The sequence below is a fragment of the Dermacentor silvarum genome, chromosome 1 (assembly GCF_013339745.2).
Source record: "Dermacentor silvarum isolate Dsil-2018 chromosome 1, BIME_Dsil_1.4, whole genome shotgun sequence".
Lineage (NCBI taxonomy): Eukaryota > Metazoa > Arthropoda > Arachnida > Ixodida > Ixodidae > Dermacentor > Dermacentor silvarum.
In genome coordinates, this window is record NC_051154.1 from 136,039,691 (window position 1) to 136,060,920 (window position 21,230).

General features: G+C 45.1%; 1 protein-coding gene across 1 annotated transcript in view; it reads left to right on the plus strand.

The window, feature by feature from the left end:
• The window catches only part of LOC119436080 (membrane-bound transcription factor site-1 protease-like), a 71,529-nt gene that overhangs the window by 18,239 nt on the left and 32,060 nt on the right, over window positions 1–21,230 (plus strand). The window contains exons 10-14 of the mRNA XM_037702824.2: window positions 7,887–7,954; window positions 8,057–8,159; window positions 13,312–13,388; window positions 14,748–14,822; window positions 19,948–20,257. Of these exons, the coding sequence (XP_037558752.1) occupies window positions 7,887–7,954; window positions 8,057–8,159; window positions 13,312–13,388; window positions 14,748–14,822; window positions 19,948–20,257 (633 nt within the window). The remainder of the gene's footprint in view (window positions 1–7,886; window positions 7,955–8,056; window positions 8,160–13,311; window positions 13,389–14,747; window positions 14,823–19,947; window positions 20,258–21,230) is intronic.

Genomic DNA, 21,230 nt, shown 5'->3' on the forward strand with positions numbered 1-21,230 from the left:
TTCAATATTTGAACATGAATATTCGTATTCGATTTGTATTCGAAAAATTTGATATTCGCACACCCCTACCGAAAAGTGATAAGTTTTAAAAAATGGAAGCGCTAGGTTTACAAATTGTAGCTCTGCACAAAAATGAGATATTGCAGTTCTGTAAAATGCATCTTTTGGGGCATCTCAAGCAAACAAATTTGCTAGATTAACTTACAGCTCATTTAAAATTGTTACAATTTTTACGAGGGTATTGCAAAAGTCCTACTCACAAATTATTAGTGCTATATGTCAGAACACTGTATGATACACCAATTTTGTCCACTTTAGATGCATTATTATGTGCAACTTACAGAATTGTGATATTTATATTGCTGAGGTACATTAAACTTGATATTTGAATTTTGCAATTTTCAACGATTTTTCTAAAACAATGGAAGGCCTAAATAAAAATGTACTTCCTACTGTCACTAGATTTTTACTTCCTTCATATGCAACAAACCTCGGTGGTTGCCCCCCGCAGGGGTGTCTGCGTCAGCAGGCGTTTGGTGTGTTGCGACACCACGGACCCGAGCACATGAGGGTCGGACCCTCCCGCGTTTAACCATGCGTGGCTTAGCCGTGTCCGGGGAAAAGGGGATCCTGGGGGTTGAGCCGAAGCCGGGTGTTTGGACCTTTAAGGCCCCTCGGCAGAGGCAACACACCCCTTTGGCCTCGGCTTCACGTAGACGGCACCCCCGGACTGACCCACCCGGGGGAAATCGGTAGTTGCCTTTTCCTGTCCTCCTCTTCAATCCTTCGTCTTTTTCTCTCACTTTGAATCTTTCCTGTCTTCTTCTCACTTCTGAACTTCTGATTTTCCAGGCAGCTAGGGTTAACCTTGTGTGAGATAGCCAACCTTGGTTATATCATATTTGGTTATAGTGGTTGTGTACAGCTGGCGTTGGCAGGTCTTGTTCATAACAACCCTGTCGCGTCCCCTTGTTGGGCTCCACGGTGGGCGGCTGGCACCGCTGCCGAAATCATTTTAATCTGTATGGCATCCTCATACCCCAAACTCCCTGATCGCCCTCTTTTTAAAAGAGGGCGCACCGATGAATCCCTGAACTTCTTCGCAAAGACCACTGAAACTTTCCCACGTTTCCACGTGATTCATTGTGAAAACACTGACAAAAAAGCGATAAACATCTCACCCTTCTTAGTGTCAAAATGTCTCACTGAGGTCATTGGAAGTGGCTACAAAGCCACCAAGATGGCTAGTGGTGACCTTCTGATTGAAGTAAAAAGCAAAATGCAGTACGAGAAACTCACAAACCTGGTGGCATTTGGTGATAAAACCATATCTGTCAGCGCACACCGAACAATGAACACCGTCAAGGGTGTGGTTTCGGACAACGACCTCATGGATTTGACTGACGAAGAGCTCCTGAATGGATGGAAAGAAGAAAACGTTATAAATGTACAACGCATAAAAATCAGGCGCGACAACAAAGAATTACCAACCAAACACATAGTACTTACATTTGGCTCTAGCACACTCCCGGATGCAATAGAAACAGGCTACCTCAAACTGCGTGTAAGACCTTACATTCCAAATCCACGACGCTGCTACAAATGTCAGAGGTTTGGCCATGCCTCTCAAAGCTGCCGAGGACAACTAACTTGTGCGAAGTGCGCTACAAAAGATCACTCTGCTGATGAATGTACTGCTGAGGCCCATTGCGCGAACTGCGATGGCAACCACCCCGCATATTCCAGATCTTGCGCAGCTTGGAAGAAAGAAAAAGAGATAATCACTATCAAAGTCAAAGAGAACATCAGTTTCAGGGAAGCACGACAGCGTCTTTCACCTTCATTTTCAAAGAAAACTTCTTTTGCCGAAGTGGTGCAACAGGGGGCAGCATCACGACGGACCCCGGCGGTCGCCCAAGGCACGCGCAGCGTACTGAGGGGACTGCCACCCGCCCCCATGGTGGGAGCAGCTAAGGCTGCCCTGCCCCTCTCGAAATCGGTCACACCCGAGGCCTCCACTAGCGCTGGCAGCAGCCATCGCAGCTCAGAGGCTAAGGAGGACCCATCGGCCTCCGGGCTGGTGAGGCCACGGCCTTCGTCCCTCGAGGCGAAGGCTACACGACGTACACATCGCTCGTTAGAGCGAGTGTCCAGCGCTTCACAAGAGGCTATGGACACTACTCCAAGCAAAGTGGTGCAGCCAGCACCTAAAGAGCGGCCAAATTCTTTGGACCGCTCTAGAAAAGACAAAACCAAAATTACAGGGCCGCAAACGGCTCTGTAGGCTAAAACACGTTTCGTTTCGTACACACAGCACCAATTTAACTTCATTATGGACACGAAAATTATGCAGTGGAACGTAAGAGGCCTTCTTAGGAACCTCGACGATATCCAAGAACTTCTTTACCAACACAATCCGAAAGTGCTGTGTGTACAGGAAACGCACTTAAAATCAAAACATACGAACTTTCTCCGACAGTATGTTACGTTTCGTAAAGATCGCGATGATGCTCTCGCATCATCAGGAGGCGTTGCCATTGTGATTCACAAAAACATAGCATGTCAACGTTTGCAGCTACAAACGCCCCTTGAAGCAGTGGCAGTTCGACTTGTTCTTCTAAACAAACTCATAACCATTTGCTCGCTTTACATACCCCCACATTACCACTTACACAAACATGAATTTCAGTCCTTTATAGACGAATTGCCAGAACCTTATCTTGTTCTTGGCGATCTCAATGCGCACAGTAGTCTGTGGGGCGACTCTCGTATCGATGCGCGAGGTCGTCTTGTTGAACAATTTCTTTTCTCCTCTGGCGCGTGTCTCCTGAATAAGAAGGAACCTACGTTTTACTGTATCGCAAACAGAACCTTTTCTTCTATTGACCTTAGCATAGCTTCCCCATCTCTATTTTCAGAACTTAAATGGGAAGTTATCAAAAATCCTTACGGGAGCGATCATTTCCCAATACTACTTACAACAACCAAAGTAAATGAGTCTTCACCACAAGCCCCTCGATGGAAGGTTGGTACAGCCGATTGGGAGAAATTTCGCACTCTTACTAGTAGCATCTCCTGGGCTGACATCTCTTCGTTAGGAGTTGATGCTGCTGTTGAGTATTTCACTACCTTCATAATTGATGCCGCCTCTAAATCCATATCCGAAATAAGTGGTGTGGCATGCAAACGCCGTGTCCCATGGTGGAACGACGAATGTAGGAACGCTCGTAAGAAACAGAACAAAGCGTGGGGGTTGTTACGTGATTCTCCTACTGCGGAGAATCTTATGAATTTTAAGAAGGTAAAGTCCGAAGGCAGGAGAACGCGCCGACAGGCCAGAAGAGAGAGCTGGCAGAAGTTTTTATCAGGTATAAACTCGTATACAGATGAATCCAAAGTCTGGAACAGGGTAAATAAGGTAAGAGGACGACAAACATATTCACTCCCTTTGGTAAGCACACAGGGCGACAGCTTGGAAGACCAAGCGAACCTCCTGGGCGCACATTTTCAACTAGTGTCCAGCTCATCGCACTATTCCGAAACGTTTAAACGGTACAAAGCCAGAATAGAAGGACAGAAGCTGGAACGAAAATGCAAAAAACATGAGCCATATAATGAGCCATTAAGATTAGCTGAGCTACAGGCATCACTAAACTGCTGCAATAATTCTGCTCCAGGAGCTGACCGTGTAATATATGAAATGCTGAAGCACCTTCCCCATGAAACACAGAAAACCCTCCTTTCCCTCTACAACACTGTATGGTCTTCCGGTGAGATCCCGTCTGCCTGGAAAGAGGCCATAGTGATCCCTATCCTGAAACAGGGCAAGGATCCATCGTCTGTTTCGAGTTACCGGCCTATAGCACTAACTAGCTGTCTCTGCAAAGTCTTCGAAAAAATGATAAACCGTCGCCTACTACATTTCCTAGAATCAAACAAACTACTTGACCCATACCAGTGCGGTTTTCGCGAGGGTCGATCCACCACTGACCATTTGATACGTATTGAGGCGCAGATACGCGAAGCTTTTGTTCACAAACAGTTCTTTCTGTCTGTATTCCTAGACATGGAAAAGGCCTACGACACCACATGGCGGTTTGGGATACTGAGAGACCTCTCCCACTTTGGTATACGTGGTAATATGCTAAATGTGATTGAAAGTTATCTGCTGAATCGCACATTCCGTGTTCGAGTTGGCAATGCTTTATCACGACCTTTTGTGCAGGAAACCGGAGTGCCGCAGGGTGGGGTGCTCAGTTGCACTCTCTTTATTATAAAAATGAATTCCTTGCGTCTATGCATCCCACGCAACATGTTCTATTCAACGTACGTCGATGATGTACAGATTGGATTTAAATCGTGCAACCTTGCCATCTGTGAGCGGCAGGTTCAGCTTGGTCTGAACAAGGTGGCTAAATGGGCAGACGAGAATGGGTTCTGCCTAAATCCACAAAAGAGCACCTGCGTCCTTTTTTCTCGAAAGAGAGGACTGTACCCCGACCCCGACATTCACCTGCAAGGACAGAGTCTACCTGTAAAAACGGAACATAAATTCTTAGGCATAATTCTTGACACAAAGCTGACATTCATACCACACCTAAAATATCTAAAAAACAAGTGCATGAAAACAATGAATATTTTAAAAGTGTTGTCACACACTACATGGGGTAGCGACAAAAAATGTCTCTTAAACGTGTATAAAAGCCTCATACGAACACGCCTAGACTACGGGGCCATAATTTATCAGTCAGCCACCCCAACCGCGTTGAAGATGCTGGACCCCATCCACCATCTAGGTATTCGCTTGTCTACAGGTGCCTTTAGGACAAGCCCTGTAGAAAGCCTTTACGTGGAATCCAATGAGTGGTCCCTCCACTTGCAGAGGACCTACACAGCTTTCATATATTTCCTTAGAGTGAACGCAAACAGTGAACATCCCTCATATTCCACCGTAAATGATTTGTCCAGCTCCCACCTCTTTCATAACCGCCCTGCAGTAAGAGAGCCCTTCCCGTTGCTTGTGAGAAGTCTGGCTGAGGAAATGGATGTCCCACTTTTTGAACATCGTCTAATGACACCCACTATACAGGTCGCACCGTGGCAGTGGCAGATTGTAGAGTGTGATTTGTCCTTTTTACATGTTACGAAGCACGCCCCCGTTGCACACATTCGAATGCACTTCCTTGAACTGCAGCATAAATACTCCTGTCCGGAATTTTACACCGATGCATCAAAGTCTCATGCTGGCGTCTCTTATGCAGCGGTTGGCCCATCATTTTCAGATGCCGACGCCCTGCACCCACAAACGAGCATTTTTACAGCAGAGGCTTATGCAATACTGTCGGCTCTTAAACATATCAAGGACTCGAAAATACCCAAAGCAATCATCTACACAGACTCGCTGAGCGTAGTAAAAGCTTTAAAATCACTTAAAAGGCACAAAAATCCCATAATAGTATCGCTTTATTCATTCATATGTAGTATTTATGCATCTGGGCAGCATGTTGTGGTGTGCTGGGTGCCAGGACACCGAGACATCGAGGGAAATGTACTGGCAGACCAGCTTGCCACATCCGTCGAGGCAAAAGCTGGCAACACATCTATGCCCGTCCCTGTTCATGATATGAAGCCATATCTACGCAAGAGACTTCGAGTCCATTGGCAGCGTTTGTGGGACGGCCAGACTCATAACAAGCATCATTTAATTAAGCCCCATTTAGGAAACTGGCCATCGACCACGAAATCTAGAAGAAATGATGTCCTATTCTGTAGGCTTAGAATAGGACACACTTACAGCACGCATAATTACCTGCTGTCTGGAGGCGAACCCCCAACCTGTACTAGATGCGGGGAAGCACTTACTGTACTTCACATCCTAGTACAGTGTCCATTAATAGAACCTGAAAGAAAGAAACACTTTGTTCAAGCCTATAGAGAGAACATACCCCTTCACCCAGCGATGTTTTTAGCTAATGACCCGGTATTTCAGCACGACTCAGTTTTAGCCTTTTTAAACGACATCGACATTTTGCAAGTTCTTCGCCCGAGAGATTCGTAGCAGGGTCCTCTTTCAGAGGACGCTGCTGCGACAGCATTTTGAAATGCACTCTCCTCCAGGCTCTTGCTTCTAAGGGTCTCTGTGAGGCAGTAGTGCCTTGTATCGCTCACAGATTTTTTTATACCATATTCATTGCGCCCTACCACATCATTGTCATGATCTTATTAATTTTGTATTTTACGCACCTTTAGTGCGCAGAATTTTAGGCCCCTTTACAGCCACCCTACACCTACCCACTGTCATTGACCATACCATTGCTCACTCAGTACACCACGTCTTGGCGCTCTTTGGCCATAGCTGGCCCTTGCGCCAGAAAACAACATATATCATCATCGGTGGTTGCACAGAAAAACGATTTCCCTGTTCCCATGTATTTAGATTTGAGCTCCCAAGCTAAAGCTTCTCCTTAAAGCGAAGATGCTAAAGTTGGTATTATATAGTTTTGTTTTTGTTTTTAAAAAGTCGAAAAAAGACAGATGAGACCGAAAATCAATTGAAGGAAATTTTGATGTATGATTTCCTTCAACATAGTGCTATTCGTGAATGCAAGTGTGCTCAACTGACGGTGTGTTATAATTAATACTTAAACAAAAGATAAAGGTTCATAATTTCTGTGATCAGGACACTGACTATAATAGAAGAACAAGCCATCACATGTTAAAGTGAACATAGAATGTTAGGCTGGTTACTAATTCAGTGTAATGTTGATAAATGTGATTGCTTATATTGTTCAGAAAAAGAATTAATGTAGATGCATTACCATGCAGCACATGAATAAGTAATTATTGACTTCTACCACAAAAACAAAGCTTCACATAAATCACTATAAATATGTAGGCAGTCCAAAAAAAAAAAGGAAGTGTCCTTGTTCAAGTTACCACAAGTTATGACGTAAACAAAATGCGATTTTCTACATACATGCTCAGCAACTTTTTCCATTGTGCAGCAATGATGCCTACTGCATGGAATAGTAAACTATAGATTGAGATCTTAGTGTTGGCAGCAAAACATTCTTGGCCAGATTGGCTTAACAGCGCTCAATTGAAAGTTTCCAGTGGATAGCTACCACGGCATTTTTCTTAGACAGGCAGGCATGTTGCATTGACTAGTTACCTAGCATATTCTGCTATGAACAAATACAGTCAACTTCCATTACTTTGATGCCAAGGGGCATGCAATGTTAGTGTGAATTAAGCAATGTTGAATTTTTATTTAAATTGTTTGAAATGAGTCAGCTGGCGTTTGGGACTTTTGAACACAGATGAATCAAAAACCAGGTCAAATTAATTTATGTTAATTGAACAGAATTCAACATAGTTTCAGACACTGCATATAAAATCCCATAGTCAAATAGTTTAATTTTAATAAAATGTGTTGAATTCAAGCTTGGCATCATGAATAGTTGCGCATTAAATTATGATGCCAGCTAGACTGCTGCAAGTTATCCAGATAATTTGATTTGCCTTCAGTTAGAAGTCTGCTTTGAAGCCTGCTTAACATTATCAGTTTAGAATTATAATTTTATGTTATTCTATTATGTCTGTAAACCTATTTATAATACAGAAGGTTACTTGAGCGAAAAAGCGTTGACTTCAACTTGAACTTTACAAAAGCTTATTTTGTGTAGTAGTATTATCATACATCTCCATAAGAACTATAAGAAGTAATACACATTATGTCAGAATAATGTGCTTGTGTTCAACAAGGCTAAGTCTGAGTACCCTACTGTGCTTTGCTAGTAGCATGATAACGTGATAATTTAATAACCCCTTCCTTGTGAATTTAGGCAGCATAGTCGATGAGAAATTTTGCTGGTCTTGCAACACAGGTATGGGAGCTAACAGCGAACAATGTCATCATGATTTCTGCAATCGGCAATGATGGCCCATTGTACGGGTAAGGCCATTTTTGAAGCTTTAAATTTTCAAGGAATTTTCTCTGCTCCATTTATTGATTTTTGTGCTTCTAAAATGCTTTTTCTTTGCATGCTTCTTCAAGTACTCTCAACAATCCTGCTGATCAGATGGATGTGATTGGTGTTGGTGGAATAAACTTCGAAGACCAAATTGCCCGTTTTTCATCCCGAGGAATGACAACCTGGGTGAGTGTTTTTAGCATGTTAAAAGGCTGTGACATTGTTAATTATTTGTTGGCTGTCCTACTGCAATTTAATTACTGTTGTAACTATACGAGACTACCGGATTTTCTGGTCTATAAGTCGCACCTTTGTATACATCTCACCCCCCTCAAAACAGCAGTTGTTCAGAAAGAAAGTATATAAGTTGCACCGGTGTATAAGACGCACCTGTTCATTCGGTAAGAGATAGAAAAAAAAATTAGTGACATTTTACCTTGCGAATGCGGGTCACGCGCAAGCGGTGCCATTCCTTTATAATTGCCATAGCAACGTTATAGACACTCCAGGTGCATTTCTGCGTTTGTGGTCACCACGATGTTCCATGTGAAGTCCAAGGGTGATAACATCGTCCCCGCGTGCCATATGCTGTATGTGCGAGTGAAAGCGAGCGACGGTGAGCCGAATCGCGCACAAAGGAGGAAAGCGGGAAGGCAGCGCGGGAGGGAGAGGGGGTGGCTTGTACTCTCCTGATAGCAACTGCATAGTTTGCACTGCGGCGTGCACCGTATCTTGAAAGCGATCTGCAGATGCAACGACTTCGGGGTCGGTTGACTCGCGGTTGGCCTGCTGCCACTTGCTTTGCTGCTCCGTGCTTCTCGCAAGGTGCTCGGCAACTCGATCTCGAGAAGAGCCCGGTACCTCCATAGCACGCACACAACTAGTAGCAACTGCGAGAGGAGGTCAACCCAGCGCGCTTCGTGTGGTTATAGCATCCAATCGGATTTTGATGGTACTTTTTCTGAAAAAAAAAACATATAAAGTCGCACCATTCTTTAAGACACATCGGCGAAAAATTCAGAAAAAAGAAACTTGACTTATACACTAGAAAATACGGTAGGTAGATGCATTCTATACAGGGCATATATGTGCTGGGTGCTTGTAAAAGTGGAACATGAAAAAATTATTTTCAACTAAACTTTGCAAGAACACACACCAGTATACTGTATATTAAAATGCTGCTGCCATTTGATATATGTGCCTGTATGTGCCTGGTGGTGTGTTTCAGGTCTTTGCAGACTTGCTGTACGTGATACACAGCCAGTGCAAACCAGGGCCTGTATAATGTAGCGATTCTTTCTGCTCGATTTTATGCCACTCTTATGGCGCGTTCACAGCGAGAAACTTTCTATTGCAAGATTGCCGGCGATAAAGTGGTTGCGTTCAAACAGGATCTGTCGCCGCGTGCAACAAAATGATTGTTACCACCCGCTAACTCTCACGAGATGCACTGAAACTCGCCAGGCCACTTCCCGCAGGTTTGTTACGAACTCATGGTTAGTGCAAGAGTATTTTGTATGTACAATTTAGTATCGCAAACACTCACACTATAGCTACAACAACAGCGTGCTAGCCAACACCGTGTTGATCGTCCTTACAACTATGCGCGTGCGTGACTGTACTGCCAGTCTGGACTATTCGCTATGTAGAGCAAGACATCGTTCCTGCTTACCAGTTGCATTGCACCATACCTGCATATACACAGTGCATGATAAACCGTGTTCCCATTTGCAGGCAAATTAATTTTACAATGGGCCAGAATGATCACATTAATTTTGTACGTTATTTTCTGCCCGGCTACACCACACAAACTCTGGCTTTTGCTGCCGCAGAACGCAAGCCAAGGATGTGAAGTTTCATACTTAGTCAACCTTTGCGGCCAGATTGTGGTAGTAATTAAACGTTTGACAAAATCGCAAACCTTCGAAATTGCGTTCGCGGCAACAATGTTTACAACGTGACGTGTGCAGATCGAGCTGAAAATGTTTAATAAACTATCGTTCGCCACACGAAATATTGGTTGCCTTTTTACACTGGCTTTATGGCGCCTGTGGCACAACCGCGAATAAGCCCGAATAATTGAACTTATTCAAAATATTGGCCAGCGACACCGGAAATGAACATTTTTATCCCTTTATTGTTTTGAAAAAATCTCTTAAAACGTTTTCTCGGCAACCAATGTGAAAAACTGGCAAACGTGCAATGATTAGTATGTCACTTCACATTTATTCTGCGGTATTCTGCTATCTTAACTGAAGGTTACCATGAATTAAAAATTACCTGAGGGCACTACGCGAACGGCGTTCACTGTACCTTGATGGGTGTTGTTCATGGTGGCCACTGTGGCTATTTCTCGTTCATTGTGCACGAATATGCTTACTTGGCTAAATTTATAAATTGAGCTAATTGATGAGATGTCAATGAAAACGTTGTGGATTACGTTCGTAAATGACCGATAACAGCATTTAGAACAGCCTAGGATTTGTCAAGACTTTTTTTAACAAGAAAGAAAGCCCATGAAATATATTTTGAAAAACGCGGTGACTGCGACAACGCTTCTGCGCATCAAAGATTGCCTCAATCTTTATGTAGACCTCGTCAAATAGGGGCACTGAGAACGAGCAGCCGTGCTTTTTTCTCGCTGCGTCAGTAGTTAATGGCGTGCATCTTCGGTCCCTATCAAACGTGAAGTAGCACAATCTTGTAGCGGTTCGCTTTCCGAAGCATTACAAGGCTGAGGCCCAGGTTTGCACGCTCGTAATACAGTTAAACCTGCTAATACAGTTAAACCTGCTTATAACGAACCTCCATATAACGAATTCCTGGATATAACGAAGTTTTTCTATTTCCCCGCCGTTACTCCATACAAGCAAATATATTTGAGACCTCTATGTAACGAAGTGGCAGCGGGAGACCCCCTTGATATAACGAATTTCCCCCTCCGGCAACCTAGATATTTCGATCCAAATTTATCATTTTTGCGCGAGCAGCAACCGGAAGCGCCTTCTCCGCCGCGACGGAATGCGAAGCCAGCGCACCTGTGTGTGCGTGTGAGGCAGGCCTGCATCCCTCGACCCGGCGATCTTGCCGCCGCGGGCGTGACCTTTCCCCCTCCCTTCATTCAAACCTGATCCTGCCGCTTGCTGCAGCTGGCCTAGCCCGCCAAGCCAGCACTCTCTCCTTTTCCAGTTAACGTTGCCGACGCGCTGGTACACGCTGTGACATCACTCTATGAGCGCGGACACGCGCTGTCAAACGCTGGCGGCGTGTGGAAGCGCCGCTGGAGAAGCGAGCGAACTGACCTTCGTGCTGTTGTCTATCGCTTCAACGCAAACTGAGCGCCGAGAACACACAGCATGCACAAAGCTACGAGCCGCCGAAGCACCTACACCATCTGCTAGACTCTGCCCCAACGCAGATCGCTTTCAAGATACGGCCCGCGCGACTGCGCGCCGCCGCGCAGTACGCACTTGATGCCAGAGTACAGTACAACGCCGCCCCGCTATCCCTCCCTCGCTGGTGCCTCGAGCGTAACGGAAGAAGGCGCGCTTCCTCCCTGCTTTTCTTGCGTGCGCGTGATTTAGACGTGGTCGTTGGCTCCCCTCGCACGTTTTCACTCGCACATACAGATACGGCGCGCGGCGACTGCGTTATCGTCTTTGGGCTTTATACGTAATATCTATGAGCCAAAACCAATTTTAGGGACACAACGCGTCATAGACACCATCTTTATATCACAAATACGGATCTCAAGGGCCATACTTTTGCTGGCGGAAACAGAAAATACGTCATATTTGTCACCCCGGCACTCTGGGCGGCCAATGCCATCGTCAAGCCACCAAGCCAAGCGACATGAAAAGTCAAAATGGCCGCTCGGGCCGGTGCGGGGTGGCAGTTCGCAATGTATGATGCTGGAACGGTCCCACAGTTGCGACGCAACAGCGGGGTTACCAATGCATTGGGTTCTATGGGAGCTGTGCCGGGACCGGCCGAAAACGACGTAACAGCCGGGAAAACGCAGCCCCCGGGAACGTAACAGCGGGGTTCTACTGTAACACTATATGACGCCATCGTGACGCTCGCTCTTCGTTTCCGATGTCTCGCGCTTGTGCGAAACGACACGCGTCCACGCATCCGGTACCTGGTGTGACATTCCCAAGGATGAATGCTTCGACGAAAGCGGAAAACGGGTGCGCATTACAATTGAGGGCGCGTTAGAATCGAGTAAATACGGTAAGCGTTTCTTTTTCGAATTTTCGTGCCGAACCTGCATATAACGAAATCCTCTTTATAACGAAGTTTTTCGGGAATTTGTCAATTTCGTTATATCCAGGTTTGGTCTGTATACACAATGCACTGATGATGACGTTTACGTCTTAGACCCCTTATATTACTAGTGCAGAGACGCATTGTCACGTGGATTTATAAAAAATGTTCGCAGGCTTTCTCATGTTTTTTTTTTCTTTTCTTTTCTTTTTTTTTTTTGTCAGGAAAAAAGGATCACACAAGACCTAGGTCACCATATACGCTCTTATCGGTCATTTCTCGACGTATTCCAGAACCTTTGCCTTGGCCCCTTATGGAATAAGTACAGTAATAAATGCTAGTTCATTAAAATTAAAGATTACTTGCTTGTTCACAATGAAAAAGAAACTCGACTAGCATTAACACAAGCCTATCAACATAGAGTGGACGTTGTTCAGGGAAAGCCCTCGGTTATTTTTTTCTTGGCCACGTTCAGTTGGCACATCCGGTATGTAATTTAAAGGTGGTTTCTGAGAAACCTGTATAGGTTTCCTTTGTAGCTTCTTGATGTACAGTCAGGTGGATAACAATTTTTCCCTGTCATGAATATTGCTCACCTTGCGGGCTTCCACAGAACTGATCTGCCGTAACCTAATAGTGTATTGCAAAGTCAAATAAGGAACACCTTTTCTTCATATGCCTGTTTTTCACTCATGTTGAGCTTTACCAAGCTGCTCCCAAATGCGTATTTACTGCTCCAAAATGGACAATTCATGCTCCAAACCTGCTCCAAAGCGCCAAATTTGCTGCTCCCAGAGCTGCTCCAGAATTTCCTTGCCCACTTCCATCCCTGATTACTCAAACACACAATTTGATTGACTGCTGTTATCTGCAGAAACAAAAACTTTTAATGGATTACTGATACTAGAGATGCCATCTAGTGGTAGAGCAGTCTCTGTCAAGGCATGGCAGCATGTTTTCAAGAATGTTTGGATCATCCCTTAAATCCTCATTAACATAGGAAATTTCTTATTCAATAGATGTGTTGGGCTGTTATATGGCAAACATACTTTGTTGCACGGTTACCATGTAGGAACTTCCTGGTGGCTATGGGCGCCTAAAGCCAGACATTGTCACGTACGGCTCTTCCGTCCGAGGTTCAGCTGTTTCGTGAGTATCTTATTTGTGTACAATGTACATTTCTAACTCATTAATGCTTAGCTCATAAAGTTCAGTATAAATTTAATTCATTGACTGCTGTGTTCTTTGGTTTCTTATGAATAGCTTGTACTGGCTTTTTCTTCTTTGGACATGTTCAAATGGATACTTCAAGCTAGGAGCACACTGAATGGCTTGCAGTCTGTGTCACTTTTACATTATTACAGATTTTTTTAAAATGGACTGATTCACATCAAACATAGCAGTTCAACACAGTTCAACACACTGAGGTAATCAGGAGAATCTCGTGGATTGGTATGCTTCAATAAAAAGTATTCTTGTGTCACCTGATGTGAAGCAGCATGACAGATAGAAGGCGTATCCATAATTAACACATAATGTTTGTGATTGTTTTAGCTCAAGTATAGCTGAAAATGATGGGGAGTATGTGATGCAAAGTGAGTGCATACTTTGGTGTGGAATTCGAAAGCTTAAGCACTCAATAAATAATGAGAATATGACAAGCTCGAAATCAATTGGTCATTTGACAGAGCTGAACGACATAAATGGCAACAATGCAGAAAAACTGCCTTATCTCATCTCTTGCTCTGCAGTTAAGGGCGACAGAACTGTCCCCTTTAATATTTCTATCTTTGAAGCCTCCGAAGTTGCATAGGGGCCCAAGCATGCGTTTCAGCAACAGTTCTGGTTATCTGTAAAGTAGCTTTAGAAACTTGGGCAAAGGTTATTTGTTGTTTGCTACCTTAGCAGTGAAGTGGTTCTTTGTATACAAGCTGCTTTTGTGTTAGTTGATTTGCACATTAGCTTCTTTCCTGTTTCCTTTTTTTTTTTCCCCCATTTCTTTAAAATTTTGCCCATTATGAGTATGTGTATAGGCACTACAATAGCTTTCCTCTACACTTTATAATGTTTTTTAATGTTTTATAATGCGAGGAGACGCTAGAACACCTTCTATGCGACTGTCCTGAATATAATGTTCAGAGACAGTCCCTGGCGTCCTGTTCTAGCGCACCTTGACAACAGACAAATGTCAGTTGAAGTGATTCTCACATGTCATCGACAGAAGACATCACAGCTGAAGGCGACGAAGGACTACTTAGGTTCTTAAAAGAAACGGGCTTGGACAAGCGGCTGTGACAGTGATGTCACGTACCACGCAAGAGTGACGGACTGTGACGATGTGTGTGCTGTGCTGTGTGCTCTCTCTCTCTCCTTCCCATCTTTAATTCCCCCTCATCCCGCTCCCATGTGTAGGGTAGCAAACCGGTTGTGCTGAACTGGTTAACCTCCCTGCCTTTTCTTCTCCACTCTTTCCTTCCTATAATGTTTTTGCTTTGTTCCTCAACATAGAGGATCATGCCGGTCATTGTCAGGAACCAGTGTTGCTTCGCCGGTGGTTGCTGGAGCTGTGACACTTCTCATGAGGTGAGGCAAATGCATTGTAGCATACTCTTAAGCTTGCAAGTTAAATTATTTATTTTCTAGTTTCGGCTAAGGGCACTAGAAATTATTATTATGCATTCACCTTGCAATATATAGGTCAAAAGTTCAAATATTATTCATCCAATGGGTGGAATTTTAACACGCAGTGAGGTAATCTTAATATTAGCAGTGCTCCCATTGCGCCATACGAGATTTCCTGCACCATCCTGATAAAAATACACGATTTTGTGCCAAAATGTGCCAAAATTAGCGCCTGCGCATTGTGTGTGGCCGCAGTGGCCCATAGACGTGCGTAGCGCACATGACTAAAGCGGCTTCATAAATCGAACGGTGACCGATAATTCGGGCTCGGTGGGGACTGCCTAAATGTCCAAATAATTGGCAGTCGGAAATAACCAAATTTGCCAGAAAGTAACTATTCCGCCAGTGGCAAAAAATACATTATTCTCGGTTGACCACTTTCAGGGATACGTTCACTTTCGCGGGACTTCGCATCACTAGCATCAGCGTCGGCATACTTGGTAGTGTGCCAGGAACGCTATCATCTGTCAACATGTCCATGCAGCGCTAGTCGTGCGAAATGTCGTGAAAGTGAAAGTATCCCGGAAAGGGATTGTCCAAAAATAAAGCCGAAGAACGCGGTCCTGCGCCCACGTACGCTTGCCTACGATCTGGTCAGTCCGTATCTCTACCATTGTTATGCTGTCGCCACAAAAAGACGAAAGTACAATTAATGCATGCACCGAATCTTCAACCTTTGGCAACCGGACCACGATTTTGTAGCGATGCCTATTCCGCTGTCACTCCTTGCGCTTCGTCAGTTGTATAAGAGCGGCTCTCCGCCTGCATTATATGGTATCAGCTGGCAGAGAACGGTGGATGATAAGGGCATCATATACAGTTAAACCTGGATATAACAAAATTGACAAATTCCCGAAAAACTTCGTTATAAAGAGGGTTTCGTTTTTGCTGGTTCGGCACGAAAATTCGAAAAAGAAACGCTTATCATATTTACTCGATTCTAACGCGCCCTCTATTGTAACGCGCACCCGTTTTCCATGACCAAAAGAGAGGAAAAAAAATTCTTTACAGTACCGCGCATCCTCATGCTTTCATACAGAAATACAACTATCGCTCAAGATTCACTCCCAATACACTAAAGTTGTGATGAACAAAAAGGTCCCAGTTTCACCCGAAAGGTGAAGCATCGATTGCGACAGCAAATTAGCAGACAGCTATACGAAGTAAGGATAGGTTTTATCGGCTGTATAAACTTGCAAACATTCGCTGTTTAACTAAATTGGTAGACTAATGCCTAAGCACACGTACTACAGCACATGGTCGAAGCTACAGGAGCTAGGCTCAAAGTGCGTAGGAGGCGGCCATATTGAAATGCCGATGGCGATATGGTAGCGCAAATTTACGGTCGTACTCGATTCTAACGTGCAGGCAATTTTTGGACCCGTTTTATCGGGAGGGGGAAAGGTCACGCCCGCGGCGGCAAGATTGCCGGGTTGAGGGATGCAGGCCCGCCTCGCGCACGCTCAGGATAAGCAGGTGTAACTGTAGAATCGAGTGGAATGCATCGCTACAACATTGCCGCACAGGAGTCGACCGCGCTATCATAGCCGAATGACAGCGTTTTTTTTTTTTTTTTTTTGCGATAGCAATTATATGGGCACTTGAAGCGGATTTCTGCCGTCGCCACCATGAGGTTCCATATAAAGTCCAAGGGCGATAAAATCGTCGCCACACGCCGTATGTGCGAGTGAAAGCACGCGTTCACGGAGAGCGAACACAGGGTGGCGAGCAAATGCGACTTCCTCCATTGTGCGGAAGGCCGTGGGAGTATGGGAGGGAGGGGGGGCGTTGCTGTGATGCGGCAACAAAATTAGTGAACTAATCCATATCTTGCAACCGGGCGCAAGAGGAACTGGCAAAGCAATCTCCCACGCGAAAGGAGGAAAGCGGGAAGGCAGTGCGGGAGGGAGGGGGGGGGCGACTTCTACTGTTCTAACAACTGCGTACTTTGCGCTGGTGCGAGCTGCCGCGCATGCTGTATCTTGAAAGCCATCTCCAGACAGCTCTGACCTTTGTATGCACTGTGCTTTGGCCGCTCAGTTTCCGTTGAAGCGATATACCGCACGAACGTTCGCTCGCTGCGGCGGCCGCGCTTCTTCATACCAGCATTTTGACAGTGGTTGTCTGCGGTCATCGAGTGTGATCTATTCATGTTTGCTTGTGCGCGCTAACACCACGCTTGTTAATTGAGTCAGTAAACTAATGTGTCCAAGTTTATGCAGCCGATAAAACTACTACTATTCCTACTCCGTATAGCTCTCTACTAATTTGCTATCGCCATTGATGCTTCACTTTCGGGTGAAACTGTGAAACATTTTTTTGTTTGATACAGTCTCTGTCCTTGTTAGCGGAGACATTGAAGGTGTAGTCGGCGCCGCTTAAACAACTTAAGTCGCCGCGACCGTGTCGTATCATTAACCCGTCAATGAATAAACGCTGGACGTGCAGAGCCAACCCGAATGCACTCCCGAATGGCTTGCCAGAGTTTGCTTGCCCGACGGTTTGGGCTCGGTCGGTGCTTGATTAACTAGGCTTCGCTAGTTTCGGTTTCCAGGAGGTGTCGGCAACATGGCCGACCACCATGCTACGGCTATGCCAGCGACGTATCAACGCCAAAATATTGCTATTTCCGCTCAACTCGGCGGTCAAATTAGCACGTAGTCGTGCAGTCGGAGTCCGAATTATATAGAATGGCGTACCTTAAGGTGTCCGAAATTTCGGTCGTACTTATACTTTAAATTTATGTACCAGTGATTGTGCCTCAAAGTAGTCCGAATAATCGAGCTTGTTTGAATTGCTGGAGTCTAAATAATCGGTCAACTCCAGTTGTGAATCGGCCAGTTGCTGAACAGAGGCTTCAGCTTTATGAGGAAAAACAGACCATTGAAAAGTATCTGGTGTCGTCTGAAGCAATGACTGGGCGTTACGAGGGGCTCATCAAGGCTGGCCTGGCTCAGAAAAGCATTGATGCCATTGAGTCTGGCCAGGTGTTTCTCGACTGATGCTAGAGCCTTGCTGAAAACATAACAAAGTGTCAGCTGTCAATGAAAAAATCATCGATGTAAAGACATCTGAGCAGCTTCACTCAACTTGAAATAAACTAATTACAGCACACTGTGTGAACCGGTTTGTTGTCTTCATTTAAATTAAAGGGAAACTCATGTATTTAGAGGCAGATCAACATTGTTTTACAGCAAGCAAATACTTTCTGGAATAACGCTTGTCAATTTTAAGTGTTTGAAATAGCTTAGGACGTGTCCAGCAGCTAGCATTTATTAGCTCCAAAGTGCTCCGAAATCTGTATCTGGATGCTCCAAACTGCTCCAAATTTAAGATTTTGCTGGTCCAAAAATTGCTCCAAATCTCAGTTCGTCAGTGGCACCACTGTATTAGTGTTATCTAAATGTAGCCCACTCCTTCGAATATTTTAGTTAGCTTCTACCAGTTCCTACGAGTGTTTGCTTTTTGTGTTATATGTTTCGCATTTCATGACAGCACTACTGAGTGAATGCAAATGAAGTAATCGGGCTATATATGCTATATACGATGTGATCATTCTTAGGCTTTACAGAATTTTAAAAAATCGCCTGTGGCAGATAGCATAATTCTAGTCCTTGAGCTGAATTATTCAAAGAGGCAGTCATTACATGCACGAGAAATCACAACACATAATAAACTAATTAACATAAATTCCCTAATTGACTTCTTAAATAATTACTTTACAGCACATATTCCAATTTACGAATTGTAGCCGGTGAGTTTGCTAGGCATATCCACTTGGAACAACTTTTGAGGATGGCACGAGTTTCGAGATATGCACCATCAAACTTGCAGTAAAAATGCAGTGTGAATTGTGGTAAAAATGCACTGTTGTTCCACTTACTTTTTTAACAAAACACTCTTTTGTGCATTGAAGCACAGAACTAACTGGAATTCCCCTGTACTATTTTGTTGCACACTTGGAGAATGAATATCCCGAAACTGGTGTGATCCTGAAAATTCATTCAAGTGGATACGCCTTGCAAACTCACAGGCTACAATTTGGTAATTGCAGTAGTTGCTGTAAAGTAATTAATTAAGAAGATAATTAATTTTTGTTAATTAGTTGGAAATCCTGAGGACACCTAAGCACTTCTTGTGAGTTGTGAATGCGAAAGCATTAATGTCCTATTGAACGTCGCTGAGCGGTCCTTCGAGTTATGAACTCCTCACGGGGAAGCGAGCACGTTCAGACGTTTGGCGAATTTTGATTTGGCCTTACCCCGAGGCACAGTTAAAACGCAGGCGAGAGCTTGTGCAGACAACACATGCTTCCAAGAGCTAGAGCGAGGGTGATGTGGCATCGTGTCGATGCCCTCTCCCCTCATGCAACACCACGGCAGCAAGTCTTCCCTTTCGCCTGCTCTGCTCTGTCGAGGCCTGAGCCAGCAAGCGCAAGCCATCATCAAGAGCGTGCGAGGTGCGCTCGTGATGTGGCGTTGGAGCCAATGGGGATGTGCTCATGACGTGGCATTTCAGCTAATGGGAAGTTTAACTGCTACAGACGCCACTGGCTTTTTCGCTCAATGGGCTATTTGATGCTTTTGCATCAACAAGTGTCCTAATTCTCAAGCAAGTGATGTCTACCTCCTCGAATAATACAGCTGAATGACTAGAATTATGCTATCTGCTGCAGGCGGTTTTTAAAAATTGCATAAAGCCTAAAAATGATCACACAGTAGAGTAGTAAGGGATCATTTGCTGGCAGTTTATATTAGCTCGCAGCATTAGGAAGATACTGAAGTGGCAAATGTACAACAGCCCTCAGCCCTCTTTGTGTGCCCTGTTTATTGTGATCATCACCAATGCTTGCTAGGTTTTGAATCACTAAATGCACATTGGGGACATTGCTCTAACCGAATACATAGGGTTTGTATCTGTAGTTTGAGCATCTGTCCTTTAGATATACAATACATATAATGCATATCCGAGTTTCCAGAATTTACTTTTGTATGGAAGCTTATATATTGCATTGTACGTGTTGCAGTGGAGCATTGCATCTGGGATCAGCACTGAACCCTGCCAGTGTGAAGCAGGCTCTGATGGCATCAGCTGGCCGACTGCAGGGCTTTCCCATGTTTGAACAAGGCTGGGGCAAGCTGCAGCTGCTTGAAGCTTACCGAGCTTTGGTCAACTACCGTCCTCAGGCAACACTGAGTCCCAGCTATCTGGACCTCAGTGAGTGCCCCTACATGTGGCCCTACTGCACCCAGCCACTCTACCATGGTGCCTTGCCCATCATTGCCAATGTCACAATTCTCAATGGCATGGGTGTATCAGGCCGCATTGTTGGGAAGGTGAGTAGTACATGTACAAGGGTCATCCTAACTCTGCTTTCTATTCTTTTTTATGTTAAAACTCAGTTTAGCTTAGTCAGCTCTAGCTTCACTACCATATGGCAAATACAGTCGAGCCTTGTTATAACGAAGCTACATCCAACATGAAAATACTTTTGTTGTATCTAATACATGCAGTCGAATCTCGATAACTTGAACTCGAAGGGCCCCGGAAATTTGTTCGAATTAAAAGAAGTTGGAATTAAAGAAAGGACACATTTTTGAAGTATTCGAGCACCATAGCACCATGCACGAACGATCGAGTCGTGAAATATCGCGGCGCGCAACCGCCCACGCCGGTCAACACTCGGTTCCCGATAACGGCAACAAACGAAACTTCAGAAAGCGGACGCCGCCGGATGGGGCAACGGGCGCGCGCGCGCGGAGACCGTCGAAGGTGAGGGAGGAGGGCGGCAGGGAAGCGGATTTGGCCTCGGCAACTCCACCGCTTCGGTGGCTCCCCTCGCCCTCTCTCTCAGCTCCCTCGCAGCTCCCTCCCCTTTGACTGTCTCCATGCGCGCCCGCCGCCGGAACAGCCGGCCGGCACAGATTAGCCCGCTCCCTGAAGTTTCGTTTTCTGCCGTTATCGGGAAGCAAGCGTTTGCCGGCGTGGGTGCCGGCGCCGCCAGTCCAGCCGGCCCGGCGTCAGCTTAACCTGCTCCCTGAAGTTTCGTTGTCTCTCGTTATTGGGAAGCGAGCATTTGCCGGCGTAGGCAGTTTCGTTGGCCGGACTGGGCCTCCGCCGCTACATTAAGGGGTCTCTCCTAACCTTTTGCTCTAAGGCGGTGTTGCAGCAATGCCGGTCAGAGGCGCCGCCGCGTTATTTGGCGTGCTGCTGAGAGCATTGTTGGTCTGCGGTATGTTCGAATTAACCGTCGCAAATGCATTTGCGTTCGAATTGCCGAGCGTTTTCGCTTATTGAAATACATATAAC